Raw genomic sequence first — 17,145 nt, 5'->3', positions numbered from 1 at the left:
TATCGAACACCTTGTATGTGACATGAGTTGGAGATAAATGTGACACTGGCAATTCTTTCAAATTGCTTATAATTTGGTAGCCAAGTATAGAAATAAAGCACAAAACAGTATGATAAATTCTACCCTAAAAGCAAGTGTAAGGAGCAGAGATAATGGAGAGAGGGGAGTAATTAACTCCACGTAAGGCGTTAGGGAAGGCTTTCTAAAAGAAATGGCTCTGAGTTGGAATTCAGCCATGACAGCAGGTTTTGTTGTTTGGATGACTATCACGAGTGAAAAATGCCCCTGATATGCTTGATTTATTTATTTATAAAGCAGTGTTACATTGTAAGGGATAAACTTTTAAAAATCAAGGATTTGAAAATCATCCGACACCGCTCTACAGCACTTAGATCCACCTTGATATTCTATGGTTTGTGTGATACCTGAGAAACAGCTGAATCAAGCCCTACTATATTAATGGGTTTATATATGTGCACATAAGGCTACTATAATTGATGCTGCCATTTTTTTTTATGGTTTCATAAATAGTGCTATCGCTAACATTTTTACGAAGTGAGGAAAAGAGTTCATACGTGATGGTAGAAATTCAGTGTGTTTTACAGAACACTGCTACTCTTGATATAGCCTACGGGATGTGACTTTTCATAAAAACCTAATGAATTTCTAGATTTGTCAGCTGTTTCCAAGCAGATGCACTCTGCTAATCTAATGGAAACATTTTGAGCCCAGATCCCAAATATCAATAGCTTTTAGTATTGCAAATGAGTTTGTCTATTGAGTAAATTGGATTGTTTGGTTCCTGATAGAAAGTGTGGATGTTTTACGTGTAGCCGCCTGGCCAGGGTTTGATGCTCATGTTTTCCCTTGCAGAGTTTTAAGTTGAATGTAGACAGTCATTGTGCTCTCAAGGAAGCTGTGGAGGAGGAAGGACACCAACTCCTCGAGCTCATTGCATCTCACAAAGCAGGTAAATCCTCCTGAAATATTGCAAGTCTTTATGTCTCCAGACTATTAAGAATGAAGAAGCATTGCTGTAAATTACTGCATATATTCACCTCCTTATGTATTATTAATATTTACATTATCAGATTGACCTTCAGGATTTATAAATGTTTCATATACTGCATACAATGCTGTGATACTTATAAGATGAAATACTGCCTCCAAATGGTCTGTTCATTTTATTTGGAGCTTGCTGTTCGCCTGAGTTTCAATTGAAATCGCATTCCTGAAAACTTCACATTGACATGCTTTTTGATGTAGGTGCTCTGGAAATAACATTAAGATAATGAATGAGAATTGTGCATATAGTTATAATGCATATGCGTGAAGGTACTTATAGATGTCATTACAGATACAAGCCTGGCAGTCTAGAGATACCCAATTATTTCCCTACCAATTCACACACATGAACGTTTTGCTGGTCATTGCATTAGCAGAGTGTGGGCCTTACCCCAAAGCAGTTCTTACCCCAGTTTTAATGGATTTAGGAAGAACAGATTATAAATAAAAAATTGTTTTGTCATTTGGTTATACTTATCCTGGTAGTAAAAAACCGTAAGACAGGATGAATTACAATTTGGCTCTTGCTTTGAGCTTCCCACAGCTAAATAAGAAAAGAGCAGCATTAATTGGATGTGCTAATGCTAAAGACGCTGTCTTAATTCTGGCCCATTTACTGCGTTTCTCATTGAATTAACTTTACCTATTTCCATGCATCTTTCTGATCATTATTAAATCTCCACACAGGGGCCCTTTATTTGGAATGTGAAGCTTTAGTTAATAATTTTTATACATTGTGATTTTCGTTCCACATGCATTTTTTTTTTTCTTTTTGTCAATATACCGAATCCAAGTCAATTCCAAACCATGAATCTATGTGGATGTACCATTTTTGTGTCCTTATGTCTTAGGTCAAGTAAAAAACTCCCAGTCTCTACTCTGCATGACTAATGCCAATATGGCAGGTGATGGTAACGGTCATTTAAAATTGTGTTTATTGTTTGAAATAACCATCTAGTGTACTACATAAAAAATAATAATAGTCCCAGTGCAGTCCAGTCCATAACTTGTGCTTTCCCCTTTTTTGGAGAAGGACTAAAGGACATGCTGCGGATGATTGCAAGTCAGTGGAAAGAGCTGCAGAGGCAAATCAAAAGGCAGCACAGCTGGATTCTCAGGGCTCTGGATACCATCAAAGCCGAGATTCTGGCTACTGATGTGTCTGTGGAGGATGAGGAAGGGACTGGAAGCCCCAAGGTAAGTGGCTTGAAGTTTGCCTTGTTTCCTCTTAATTCTGTCTCCTTTTGAACGAGGCACCACTGAGGCTTTTCTCTCCACCCCTAAGGCTTGTCGTTTCTACTGGGTAAACTTTAGGTATCTATAGATAGATAGATAGATAGATGTAAACAAAATGAAAGGCTTCGCTTAAAACAATAAAAAAAATAAAAGCCTACAACTTTCAAGTTTTTCTCCGACCAGGTCTTTTTGTGAAAAATGGCAAAGTAGGAGAGGGACAGTACTTTAGGAGTAGGAGAAGAGGGACATAAAACATTTAGTAAACAAAACATAAAGCATCTTAAACATGAATAATCAGAATGGTTTTAAATTGTTTTGTTGCAACTATAAATCACTATAATCAGTGCAATCACTCAGCTCTGACATCCATTAGCCGCTTGGTTACAGCAAATTAACAAAGAAGAGAGAAAGTGATTCATTATCTCATTCCTGTTAATGACTATCAGATGCATTGCCTAATTAGGGGATGGTCATTGTAGTGGGAAGAAGGTCATACGCTTTGCTACAAATCTTTTTGCTCTGAGTGTAAGTTCTCCATAATGGTGCATGCACCGAATACAACAAGTACTTTAAAAATGAGTATTGACATGTTTTGGTTCTCCATTTTAGATTTGCAAAATAAACCCCAAAGCATATGCAGTTAAACTTTAAATGAGGCCCCTTTTAATACAGTGTTCTAAAGGCATGTTTGATCTCATGATATGGAAAACAATTTTATTAATTTGCTATTTTTATGTAATTTCTCTCTTCTTTTGTATTTGTTCTTTTGTGAAAGTAAATGCAGAAAACCAGTCTCATGATAAACTCAGCATCAGAACATTTTGTAACATGGGGGAAACAGATTTAAGAGCTCATGCGTTCTGTTCGTGGCATGGGCAAAGTAATTATATTATCATCGAATCACATTTATTCGGCATCCATGTGCATTGGCATTGTGCTAAATATGTACAGAGCAAGTTTAACAAACCCTTTGCACTCTTAAGAAACTCAACCTGCCTTGCAATGGTGAGACCGACCATTCAGCCAGTGAAAAGCTCAGGCGATTTATAGCTTCGGAACCTCAAGCAACAACTTTTAACTTATTTGTTGGAAACAGAGGATTGGAATGATGAGCTCAGTTCCACTTAAAGAAGGTTCCGTGGAGGAGGTCACATTTCAGGAAATACTTGAAGAAAGGGAGAGAAGTGGCTTGGCACATGAGCACATATTTTAGGAAGTGACGTGATGAAAGGATCAAAGCTGGAACTAATAATATGGAATGGAGACTATATGCAGCAGATTTCTCAGGGCAGAAGCGGAGCTCTTTTAAGGAGCAGGCTGCAGGGAGAAGTTGATTGGACTAATGTTTTGGCTGGGGCAGTGATGATGAGAAAAACTAAAAACTCCACTGTGTTTTATTTATTGAACAAAAATGTACTGAGTCCTTACTTTTTAAAAGCTATCCTGTATAGCTTTTGGATGCATTCTGCATGCCAGACACTGTTCTACAGCACTCCTGTGTATTCTCTCATTTAATTCTATAAGGCAGTACTTTGATAATCCCCAAGGAAGAAAATAGAGGCACAGAGAAGTTAAGTAACTTGCCTAAGATCACACAGGTGCTAAGCCGAAGAGCTAGGATCTGAATCTGAGCCCTTTGGCTGCAGAGCCCATTGTCATCACCACGTAAAGCACTGTCTCTCGCTGGCACTGCTCAGGGCGGGGTATGGTGACGAGCAATTAGCCGCAGTACCTGTCTCATGGAGCTGGTGGTGAAGTGGGGAGACGTACTGGGATCTAATAATCATGCCTTTATAGACTCTGATGTGCTGTGAAAGAAAAGAAAAGGGAGCAACCAGAAGTTGGGTTTGGAGAAGTGATTATGACGGGGACATCAAGGAAGGCTTCTTTCAGGAAGCAGCGTTCTGTGCGCAAGCCAGGGCAATTAGAGAGAGAGGGAGGGGCGTGCAAGGGAGGCGAGAGGCCTGTGATGAGCACACTGGAGGGTTTTGGAAAGTGCAGGGAAGCGACATCCTTGTTTGCAGCATAAAAACCTGTGCTTGGCTGTGGTGGGGCGGAGCCTGGAGGGACTGCAGAGAGGGTGCCTTCACCTAAATTAATAAAAGGCCTAAGTTGAAAATGAGTAGCTCTTTCCACCAGGGCCAATTTGAATCTGACACTTTCAACTCAGCTCATTTTGTAGGGAGGAGGTATTGAGATGGAATAAAGAAGACAACCCAATGAGGAGAAAGTATACATCAAAAGAGAGAAAATATCAGCATTTTTCAAAAAGAGGACTGACTCCCTACTCACACCCTGCCTCAGAAGCTCCTGGGTGGGGCCCCAGAGTTTGCATTCCACCAGCTCCCAGGACACCACTGTCACAAGCTCTAAGAAGCCCCCTTTCCTGCAGGACATTATTCTCACACTGCCACTGGAATCCTCACACAACATCAGAGATAAGAATTCAAATATTAAGAGGAAAAATAAATACATCTGATTCTTAATGATTTGGGTGCTTTGCTTCTAAACAAACAACAACAACAAAAACACTCTCTATTTGAATCATCCGCAAAGTACAAATGTCTTCCTTGAGTCACATCAGTTTAACTTGTTTTTCTTGTTAGTAGTATTTATATTCCAAAGCGTTTCATGTCACACTATGCACTCCTCCATCTAAAAGCAGCTCTGAGAAGAGGCTTTTGTAGGTGTCCACACACGTGAACCTGAGGGAGATGCTGAGAATTTAAGACGAACATGGCAGAGCCGCAGGCCCTTTCCCTCCCAAGTAGTTTGTTCCTCCCCAATCTGGGCTGAATTTTCTCTGGACAGATAAACTCATCCGTAGTCAAGGGAGAAGGTGAAATGAATTTTAAGACCCAGAAAATATATTTCTAAATTTAAGCTTAGGAAGCTATGAGCAAATCAGAATGATCATTTGTTTCATTTGTGTTATGTTTATGAACCACCTCTTAGTCCCTTAGGCAAACACAGAGAATAATAGGAGAGGCTCAGACTCTGAAGTCAGACTGCCTGAGTTCAACTCCTGACACTTTCTAGCTGTGTGTCCTTGGGAAAATTACTTAACTTCTCTGTGCCTCACTCAGTTTCCTCCTGTGTAAAAGGGAGGTGATGCTAAAATCTATCTCACAGGGTTGTGATGCAGATTAAAGAGATGACATAGCTAAGGAGCTTAGAACAGTGCCTGGCACATGGTAAGTCCTAGATAAGGGTAAATGGACCAGCTTCCATAGTCTAGTGGTGGAGACAGTAGACAAACCGTTATAGTAGACTCTGATAAATACTCTAGTGGAGATAGGTACAAAATTCTATGAGTACACAGAGAGGGAAATAACTAACCCAACCTGGGGGTAGTAACAAGGAAAGGTTTATAGGGTAATTGATGTTTTAAATGGGGGTGGGGGAGTGGATTTTCGTGAGGGTGAAATAATGGGCAGTGAGAAGAGCACGTGGAAAGATCCAGAGGTGTAAAAACATGTTGATGTGTTTGGAACCTGGGACCTTGTGGACGATGTTTAGGTCAGCTTGCCACAATCGGCACCAAGGCTCATAACGTGACAGAAAATGACCCTCCATGATCAGCGGTTTGAGCAATAACTCCTCCTGTGTCTCTAATTGACATTCCCCAAGCCAGAGTGAGGTCCTTATACAGAACCCATCTAATCTGCACTGTTTAAGCAGACTTTTCTCTTGCCATAGTGCACTAAATGGAGCAAGCTTGAATAGGTTACGCTGAAGTTCTCCAAGACTAAAAGCTGGACTCAACTTGCTATCTGTCATGTCAGCCCTCTTTCCAGGACTGACCTTGCACAGGTCATGTACGTATTGTGCCATGAAATGCATCCCCAAGCATAGCCGTTATGATCATCTATTTCATCTTGGACCTAAAAGAGGACCTAAAATTAAAACATAATAAAAAATAACTCCAGAATTCATCTTAGATTTACTTCAGAAGCTACTGGGAACTTGAGAAGCATAATAGAAAATCTAAGGAATATATCTAGGGGGTATTTTTCTTTTTTACCTTGTTTGAGAGACTGTAGAAAAGGACTTGGTCTTAGAAATCTTGTAAAGGAGGAAGATAGGAGGAAATTCAAAGACTCTGGGAAACTTCTCCCCTAGGACTCGCCAGCATACCTTATTTGTTGTATTTCATATTTTTTCAAAAAGTGTTTTCCAAGGACTGTGAGATCTTTTATACATGGAAATAGAGAACAGAATTCACCTATTCTAGGAATTGAACTTCAGCACTCATATCCAAGGATTGAATGTGTGCTGTAATTACGCATTTTATTTTAAGATAGATTGGTGAGAGTTCATCACCTTAAACTAGGTTTTCAGTATGTTCAATTTTTGAATGGTGGATAGCTGGAGGGCTTTTGAAACTCAGTGAATGTCTAACTCCTAACAAAGGCTACATTCGTTTCTTGACCTTTCAAGGCAAAACCCCCAAATCCTGAAAACGAGAAGCATTCTTAAGTTTTGCACATTGCCCACTTTATAATGTTCTCATCCTTTATTTCTTTGTTTTTCACGTGCACAGCATGCCATCATTACAGTCATTGTAGCATCAAGGCATGGATCCCCCCCCAACACACACACACACCCATCACTGACAGCATACAGCAGTGGTACTTTCGTCCTCTTTAAGGAAACAGATACATTCCCGAAAAAAGAATGTTTGAAGATTTTGTTGCAAATTCAGAAAACTTTACAGCTACTAGAAAGGCGACCTAGCCTGGTTTCCAACCAACACCTTCGTTTCCTTGATGCAAGGAGGGCGGGTTCGCTGGTTGGAACTCTTGGGCGGTGCTTATTTTATCTGCCTTCTTTGAGGTACTTAGATTGATGTCCTCATCTCTTTGGAAATGGATAGCAGACTGTGAAGGTCATCCACGGTATCTGGTCAACAATAGCACAAGAGCAAGCTTAAGGACATCTGTTAAGTAGTTTGCTCAGCCTTATGAAGGACAAAGGACGGTTTTAGATACTGGCTAAGAAGGGCCGTAGGCATGGCCTCTGACGTGGGTGTGCTACTGACCACCTGGCCTTTCTTGAGATGTCAAGAGAGGGCAAATCTAATATTAATGCACATTTTGTTTGTTTGTTTGTTTGTTTGTTTGTTTGCTTGCCAGCCAGACACCCTAGCTGTAACCCAGTTTTTGTGCTCGAGAATTAAAAGTCATTTTCTTTAACTGAAGGGAGAGAAGGAAGCTGATTTGGGGAGGACCTTTCTATGATATTTTCTCCGTATTATATAGGGCCTCTTGGGTATAGAACAGCTGGATAGTATTATCCTGGAATGGAATTTCATCCTGATTTTTCCAAACTTTGGTGAGACAAAGCATCGTTTCTGCATTCTTTACTGACTCAAAAGCTAATGTCGTTGGCATGTTCTTCAATATAAGATCTTCAGAAACAGCAGTAAGGTAATGGATGGGAATTCCACTTACGTGTTGTCAGTCCCATATACCTTGACACGTACCTGTGTGAAGAACTACTCAAGATTCTTGACTCTCCTCCTCATGCAAAAACAACAACAATAACAACATCATACAGGTACAAGTTGTCAAAGGACCTAGAATTGGTACAGGAAGATCAAATTGTGCCTCAAGTAGTAGAAAGATGACAGGCAAAGGCCTGGCCATTATTTACTCAGTACGGACAGAGCTCAGCCCAGTGCTTGGCCAGACCTGAGGGAAGGCTTGCTTCTCTGCTCAGTGGTCTTATCTCAGTGTAAGCACACAGTGTAACATGTTGTCTAATGTAGATTGGGCTATCTTAGATCTAGAATAATAGATCACCTGAGATTCAGATCATCTTAATTAGGATGTTGGCAGATGGAACTGAAATGGGGTTCTTGAGGCAAGCAAATGAGTAGTACACATGCATTGCCAATTCCCTGTTTTCCGTGCAGAATTTTTCCTGAAAGGCGTTTTCCTATCCAGCTCCTTTCCTGCTGAACTATACAAACACAGTCCTGATAGGCAGTGCCGAGGGAGAGCACTTTCTTCTACTGGGGATTCTTCAGCAGGCCTTTTTTTCTTTTCTTTCTTTTTTCTTTTTTTTTTTTTTTATCAGAAAGGCAACTTTTCTTCAAAAGTATTTTTAAAAGACAGAAACAAAAGTGAGTTATTTTCTTTGAAGATCAGTTGTGCTTACTAAATTTGTGATAGAATCAATAAAAGATAGTTTCTCTAGTCTCCTTAAGGCACTTAAATTTGCATATTATCAGTTGTATGGGTGGATCCCAGATAAGGAATTTTTTTAATAGTGTGCCGCTCTAAGGAGGTGACTGAAAAAATGATTGAGATGATAAAAATATATATTAGTTGACCTAGGACAGTTAGGTCAGCCAGCCCTATTATGGTTTATATGATATATAAGACAAGACCATAGCTTATCTTGATTTTTCACACTATTCTTCCATTGCTGGTGGCCTTGAAGGTGGAAACATTTGGCTCAGCAAGAATCTGGAGTGAAATTCTTTGGTATCTCTAATCAACACGGGAATATGTCATTGACATTAGTAGGTATATAGTTCCCCCCCTTTATTTAGTCAGGGTCCCTAATCTCTGAATCTATAATACCTAGAGTTGCAAAGATGGATGGTGTTGGATACAAAGTTACATCCTATGGAAAGTAACATTCTTTTATTAGAACTCACATTTTGTAACTCAGCCTGATCTATTTTAAAGATAACATATAGTAAACACGTTAGAGGGACTTTTTGATATAAAGTGGAAGTCAACATGTGAAATATTTTTATGTTTTTAAGCACAAAACGGAAGGCAAGATTTAGAATTGCTTCTAAAAAAACACTTTGAATTTAATAAGTAAATTCTTGGAAAGTGTGAAACAATTACCTCAGTGTGTGATTTACACTTTTCCCCTCAGAATGTGTTGTTTCTGGCAGGGCAACAGGCTGAGCCGGGGAGAGCCCTGCTAAAGGGATTACTTTGCTCTGGCTCTTGTGTTTATTGAGTCACCTAGGACTTCTTATAAAACAGCAGCTTTCAAATATACACACACCTGCACTCAACACTGTGAATACTCCGAACGCTTGTTTAACTGTTCTCACACCCGGAGTATCTCTCCCATCCAGTGAGGTCAAAAAGCATTGAGATGTCCACATGCTGCTTTTTCCTTCTCCCTGGAAAGCAGCTGGAATGTAGCCGTTTATGTGGTTTTGATGCTCACAGAGATGGAGATATGTTTCAATGCACTCTAGGGCTCTGTGCCACCAGGACTCCTAGAACATTCCTAGTCTTACCACCTACTGCGCCTAAATGAAGGTTAATGGAAACATTAACTAGGTTGGAGGTCCTGCTGGGCCAGAGCCCAGGGACCCATTTCACTGCAGCTTCCTGGCCATTTTACATTGGGTTGGGGTGGTGGCGTCTCATCTTTATATAATTGACCCTTGAACAACACAGGTTTGAACTGTACAGGTGTGCTTCTATGTGGGCTTTCCCCCCAATAAATATGTGTATTACTGTAAATACGTTCTCTTTCTTATGATTTTCTTAACATTTGATTTTCTGTATCTCACTTTATTGTAAGAATGCAGTATATAACACATATAACATACAAGATATGTATTCATTGACTTTTTATGTTGTCAGTAAGGCTTCTGGTCAACAGTTGACTATTACTAGTTAAGCTTTTGGGGAGACACAAGTTATATGTGGGTTTTTGACTGTGTGTGGGGGGAGTCCACCCACCTAACCTCTGAGTTGTTCAAAGTCAACTGCTATACTCAGTTGTCCTGCAGAGGCCAACACTTTAGCATTGCCCTCTTAGGCGCTAAGCAAGACCAGGAGTCTTGCTGAATGAGAAAGGCAAAAGGAAAAAAAGGAACCCTAAAGCAAGAGACTAAGACAAAGGAAAAGAGAGAAGTAAAGAAAAGAGAGAGAAGGATCAGAGGGAGGAAGGTAAAACAAAAAAGTATGTGTCTGGTCAAGCTAACTGTCCAGCTCTATTTCATGGACATTAATGCTTTCAGGTCTCTTTCTTATTCTTTCCTTTGTCTAGCTCTGTAAATCAAACCCAGAAAAGCTTTCTTTACTTTTGCCATTTTAGATATTGTTGTATAACCGTGTGTGTGTGTGTGTGTGTGTGTGTGTGTGTGTGTGTGTGTGTTTATACCACTCTTTGGATGGGGTTAGCATTTAGAGTAGTCTTACTGTGGTCTAGGTTTGTGTCAAACCTTTACTTGGAATGTCTCATTCATTCTTCCCCAATATAGTAGCAGTCGTAACTCCTGTTATCATTTTTACTTTACTGATGGAAAAAGTTAGGGTAGAAATACATAGTATTACATACTCAGGCTTATGCAGAGTCTTTTTAAAAATCTTATGTGACAGGTAAAAGCCAAACTCCTTACCCTGTCGTTGGATTCCACCTTCTTAGTCAAGATTCACGTCACCGTTTCATTTCATAAATGTTCTAGTTAATTCACCATCTTTCAAATGCATTTTTCTTTTTGCTTTTGTCCAGGGCTTTATCCATTCTCTCTGATTATACTAGTCTCATCTATCCTTAGAATCAATAAATATTGAATATGTAACTACACTGTTATTTCATAGCTCTGGAGAGAACACTGTACCTCTCCTTGCTCACTGCCCATCAGTGGATCCAGGGACTGTGTGATAAATACTACAATAAGGCACATAACTGATGGGGATATTGGGGGAGGGGACATTACTTCAATCTGTTGGGAGTCTGGGAAGGCTCCTCCCACCCGTAAGAGTAGATGGAATTTTGTGGAGGTCTCTAATATTCTGATAAACTGTTAATAGGAAGACATGGGAGGGAGAGCATCCCAGGCAGAGGAAATAACATGGTCAGAAGTATGGAAAAGGAAAACTATTAGAAACGTCCAGAGAATGATGAACGGTGAATAGTTGGGCTCTTTTGAGCATAGAGTGTCCATGTGTTTATGGGAAAGGATGAGGACCTAGTGGAAAATAAAACCTACAAAGCTTTGGGCTCTATATTGGAGAGTTTTGAATATCAGTTGAAGAGTTTGTGTTTTACTAGTGTGCCATGAGTGTTTTTAATGATTGGATTTAGCTATAGAAAACAGATGGCAAAAGTAGGATACAAGAGTGACAAAGAATTGGGAACCTACTATAACAACTAAAAGCAGCTAAAGTGAAGTAGTGGCTGTGATAAAGAAAAAAGTAGACGTGACATTATGGAAGAAGAAATATTAGGATTTGGCATCTAGGGAATGGAGGGCTAAGGAAATAGTCAATGATGACTCAAAGGAATGGAGCGTGAGTGAATGGTATTAGCCTTAATCGAGGCTGGACACATTTTGATACAGAGCAGTTTTCAAAGCAAGGTACCTTGATGTCCAATTCATAAGAATATCTGGGTGTATAACCTGGGCATAGATATTTCTGTAACCTCTGCAGGTGATTCCAAAGTGCAGGCAAGTTTGAGAACAGCGATTTAGGAATAGGAAGAGCCTGAAAATCATCTATGTGGTTATGTGCACTACTCAGTTGACAATGCAAGCCTGAAGCTTGAGTGGGGTCAATGCTGAGGACATAGGTTTGGCAGTCCAAATAGAAATCACAACTGTAGCCTTGGAAGTTGATGTTGATAAGAAAGCACTATTGTGTGAGAATGAGGGAGAGGTCTGCTAGAACCTCGAGGAATGTGCAGAGTCACTGCGAGCCAGGACGCCATATTAAAGTTGGGGACTGAGAATCTCTGTGCTCAGCAGTGAAGATCCCAGCCCCTGCCTCCCAGAATGCTGGCAGCTGGGGGACAGGAGGGATGTAGGTCAAAGAAACTTTTCACGGGGTAGAGGTCATCTTAGCATGTTCATGGCTAAAGAATAGGACTAGTTAAAAAGGGACAATTGAAGAAAGCTTCAAGAAGGACCAGACAGAAAATGAATTGGCACAATGATTCAGAAGAGGGAGAGGAAGTAAGTCAGGTGGAGCTGTGAGTTTCAGAAAGGGAGGACGTATCTTATGAGATAGGAGAAAGCAAGGAATGTTGGGTAATAAGCAACAGTGAAGAGGGAAGGAAGCTGAAAGATTTAGAATAATGGCAAATTTACTGTTAATTAGTCAGTGGGACAATTTGAATACAGGGAGAGTTGAGGGCGAGGAGGGCCTGGAGAATAAGAGTGGAATTCAAATCCCACCCTCTCCGTAGAGCTTTCCTACGATTTCCACCCTCTACACTGCGTTGCATTTGCAATTTGTACCTCACATTTGTTGATTAATCACACACAGCCTTGTGACACCATTTCCATTGCTGTCTTGAACATCTATTCAAAAGTTAACATTTAAGGTGGTTACACTCCCTGACTGCAACTCCTCAGGGCAGCAACTACAGCCTAAACGTCTTTGCTTCACTGGCTTTAAACATTATTTGAGTTAAAATAAGAATATTTCATTTAATTTTGTAACTAAATTGATACATGATATTGATGGTTGATTTATTATATTATTAAAGCTAAAGACAGAACTTCACTTTATCTTCTCATCTTTCATACTTCCTTTATCTTAGCCGTGTAAATAATGGCACACTCCTATCTTACCATCTATTCTTCCTTTCTACAATTCTCTACCATTTTCTCTGCCTCTTGCTTTTTATTATAAATAAAACAATTTTTTAAAAAGCTATTTCACCCATTCTCCCCAAATCACTAGCAATATAGTCAATAATATTGTGATAGCACAGTACGACAGTATGGGGTCAGACGGTTGCTGGACTTAACATGGTGATCACTTCTTTAGGTAAATAAATGTTGAATAACTATGGTGTACCCCTGAAACTACTATAACGTTGTATGTTAGCTATATTTTAATAAAAATCTTTTTAAAATGTGATTTTATTATCTTTGTACTTCCTTGAGCCGGGTCAGTTGGTTGTTTTAATAGATTGTTCGATTTTTTAAAAAGTCTTTATTTAAACAGACTTGCTGAAAGAATATACTCTGAGTTGCTTGTTTGAAAGAGACTAAAAGCATCTCATGTGACTTAGCAGTTGACCAGTACACTGGTTGATGAAATTTGTAGTCTGCTCTAAAGCTCTCTAACAAGATTAGGCGAAATTGAACCTGAGAAGGTAAAGGTCTCTAAATTGACCTAAACTAAAAAGGCAGAACCAAGTCATAACTATTTGAATCTCTAACAAAGTCTAATCTCTGACATATTATATTTGGTGCACTATAATCTGTGTACATATACACATCTAGTAAATGATGAATGTGGCTTTGCTGATATAATATAGTTTATACTCTCTAAACCTTTGTAGGAAATACAGAGTTGGGGAGCTCTGCTCTGTATAGTGACTTGGATCACGTCTCTGGAATAGAGTCTCCATAAAACACACACTCATATGTTTTCCCAAACCAGCTTAGTTAAATTTATTTCTCTGCTGTCATTCATTTCATGCCTCTTCTGGCTGTCATTAGATAGATGAGGGGAAATACTGAATTTTACTGGATAGTTCCATCTGGCTAAAACTGGTAAAATCAGCAAATTTTGATGGGAATTTTTGGTCCAGTTGTGAGACCAGAAAGAAATTAGTGAATTTTTCATCAACATATTTGAACTTCAGTACTTATCTGAACCTTCTGAAGTTTATCCATAATTTGAGGGCTACGCATTTTGAATTATGAGGAATTTTGAAAAAGTCCTTTTTGTCTCAGCTCTTTTCTCCTTTCCAGGCCCTCGTGGCCAAAGCTTTTCTTTCTTTCCTCGCTGAAACTAAACTAATAACCGCATAATATAAACTTGGGATTCTGATGCTAAGTAGACTCAGTAGTATCAGTGATGTTGGCTGTTGTAGGTGATGCCGTCCAGCTTAACGTGTTGAAATGTTTTCCATTGCTCAAGACTTAGGAGGTTCCAGAACCTGGCCTATTGTTCACTTTAGCAAGTGCTTTACACTGACCTTTTTTCATCACACATCGTTCCTCCTTTACACAAACTTTTCTGAGAATTACATATTTAAAAAATGGTAGCTTTCTGGGGCGTAACTACCCATTCTCATTAATGAAGTTTTTGTGGGATGTTTTTCTTTCTCCCAAGTAAATTCAACTCATATGACTCAGCAGAACACAAAGTGTATTTTTCAAAATTATCATTAAATAGTGCTATCAATTTTTGTTACTTTTAGGGTGAAATGAAATCATCTCATTTCCCTATAAGTGAGAACTTTGTAACTGTTACTGTTAACCAGTCATTGAAAACTTCCTTCCTTTTTTGGTTGAAGTCTCAGAATTATTAACTGTATAATATAGGACAAAAAGAAGAGTGACGTGAGCAAAGATATCACTGGATAAAGGTAAATTTGGTGTTCTGAGTGTTTTTCTTCTTTTGTAATTACTTTTGTATTTCACCCAATTGTGTAGTAGTTTCAGTTGTATTCCTGCTTCAGACCTTTGACAAATAGCATCTTCTATCATTATCTGCAGATTCTTTTAGTCTCAGTTGTACACAAAAAGCTTAATGACTATTCTCCATGGCTAACTCACAAAAGGGAAATTGGGTAAAGGATTTGAAGATAGAATCTTTTTGGAAATCCTGCATTTTAAGCAGATGTCTCACAACAGTTTCTTTCAATGAATACCTCAAAATAGAAACTCTTGTTGTGTGTACTTTTCCTAGGCAATCAATAGTTCTCTTTTTCCCCATAAATGGTAAAATTGGATATTAGGAAGCGTGGGCACACTTCTCCTTATAAAAGGGAAATTAATGGGTTGGGGATGTTGCACTAATAATATAATCAGTACCACCAGCATCAAACAGTGGTTATAAAGCTTAATTTGCAGGCATGTAGGCTGCCTAACAAATAGCCATTTTTCTACTCCTCTTTCCTAACAGAATAACCTATTTTGTCCACATACCCACCTTCTTCCATACTATGTAATTCAGGTAAGTTGGGCCCTGTTCCCAGGCCCAGGCAGCAAATCACACTTAGTCCATCAAACAACCCCTGAGAACCCCCCTTGCCATGTAATGGTACGGCCAATTGATGTACTTCTGACCAGTGAGATCTGAAGGAAGTCACTGCAGGGCTTTGGGAAAGGGTCTCCTTCTTATAGAAAGAGACAAACAAGAGGAAATGTTCCTTTTCAAATTCTGAATGCTTTCACAAGGAGGTGAAGCTGAACTGCTATGTCCATTTTGTCACTATGAGTAAAGCTGGGTTGAAGACAAAGCTTATATGGCAAGAATGACAGAGGAGAAAGATGGGTTCTTTATATCATGGAGCAGCTGAATTAACTAACCCTGGAGCTATCCTACCTTCAGCTTTTTTAATAATTTCCCTCTTTGTTTAGCCTTCTTCTGTTACTGGAGCTGAAATTTTCTGTTATAGGGGATACGAGCATCCTATGCAGCAAAATCACAATGTTAATGAATTCTTATAGACCGCTGAGTAGTATACGAGTTGAATCTTTCTCTACCTGTCACCTCTCAAAATACTTTCTTTTCCCCACTGCTAAACTGTCATTGACTTTTCAACTCATTACTACATGCTGCCTTTTGGCCTCAGCCCCTCTGTTGAAATTATTCTCATCGGCGTTCTCTCCCGTCTTCTTAGTTACTACATCAGTCTCTAAGCTTCGGCTCCCTAGACTATAAATAAAATATTTGATCCCGATTGGTTACAAAACAATTACAAAATTATTTGCCGAGAATTTTTTCAAACTGAATGTTACTCAGAGCCCCTACATGTAAAAGAAACCAAAATGAAATTTCTTTAAAAAAAGTTTTTTCCCACTGTTATTGAGATATAATTGACATATAGTACTGTCTGAGTTTAAGGAGCAAAACATAATGCTTTGAAAGGTAATTTAGAAAAACACACAAAACTTTTTATTTATCAATTACAGTTAACATTCAATTCAGGTGCATAGCACAGTGGTTAAACATTTATATAACTTTCAAAGTATCCCCTCAGTAAATCTAGTACCCACCTGACACCATACATAGTTATTACGATATTATTAATTATATCAAAGTGAAATTTCTTGGTTGATTCAGAATTGAGGGCTTGGCTCCCTGCATACTGCCACCTGGGCCTTCTGTATAGCTCTCCTGTCTCCAACCTCTGCACAGCTGGCAGGTTCCTCAAAAACTAGCCTCTCCATTTGGCATTCTTGTCAGCGATTCTCCTGCCTCTTTCCAGTTTGCACGGTAACTCTGCTCCCCAGAATGCTTCATTGGTTTTCCATTGCCGACTGATAAAGTTCCTTCCTTTTGAGCTTTGTTTCTTTGAGTCTCTTCTCTTCCTTTGCTATAGCCACACGGGGCTACTTCTAGTCTCCCAAACTGACCAGTTTGTCCTTTTTGCTACGCTCTTCTCATTCAGCTCCTCATGTCTTTGCCCACCCCCACCGGTAGTCCTTTTCATTCCCACCTGGTAGCACCTGAGCCAAAGGACTCTCAATTTTCTCAGTGTCCCTATAGCATTTTTCCATGAGTTATAGCACATATCATGTGCTTTTTTTGAATTTTGTGTTTAAAGATATTCGTCAGGTTGCATGCTCTCTGAAGGTGGGGAACTATTTCTCTCTCATTGTTTTGTACCTGGAAGTGCTCAGCATATGTCCCTCAAATACTACTCTCAAAAAATGGCGGTTAATGAAAAAAAATATTTAGAACAGAAATCAAAATCCTTCCATTATGTGGGTGTTCTTTAGATTATGTATTTCTTTTAGTCCTTTGCATGTTTGTATCAGTTCTGTAAACTGACCTATGCTCTCTGAGAGTATATAGATTAAATTGATGTAATTGATAGGATGGAATCTAGACCAGTTATATAAAACTAAGATGAATTATGTTTTTAATACAAAATGTTGTATAG

The 17,145-nt window shown here is 39.1% G+C and overlaps 1 protein-coding gene across 7 annotated transcripts in view; it reads left to right on the top strand.

Annotated features, from left to right (window-relative positions):
- The window catches only part of AKAP6 (A-kinase anchoring protein 6), a 475,966-nt gene that overhangs the window by 239,420 nt on the left and 219,401 nt on the right, over positions 1-17,145 (top strand). For 4 of the 7 annotated variants that reach the window (XM_019754535.3, XM_074328130.2, XM_074328129.2 and 1 more), the window contains 2 exons: positions 874-970; positions 2,096-2,262. In XM_019754535.3, coding sequence (XP_019610094.3) covers positions 874-970; positions 2,096-2,262 — 264 coding nt within the window. The remainder of the gene's footprint in view (positions 1-873; positions 971-2,095; positions 2,263-17,145) is intronic. The other 3 variants (XM_019754539.3, XM_074328131.2, XM_074328132.2) reach the window with 1 other exon arrangement.

Source organism: Rhinolophus sinicus, chromosome 3 (genome assembly GCF_057876585.1).
Source record: "Rhinolophus sinicus isolate RSI-liver-muscle chromosome 3, RSI-T2T, whole genome shotgun sequence".
Classification (NCBI taxonomy): Eukaryota; Metazoa; Chordata; class Mammalia; order Chiroptera; family Rhinolophidae; genus Rhinolophus; species Rhinolophus sinicus.
Note: the sequence above shows the minus strand (reverse complement) of the source record. Positions and strands in the feature narration are given on the sequence as shown.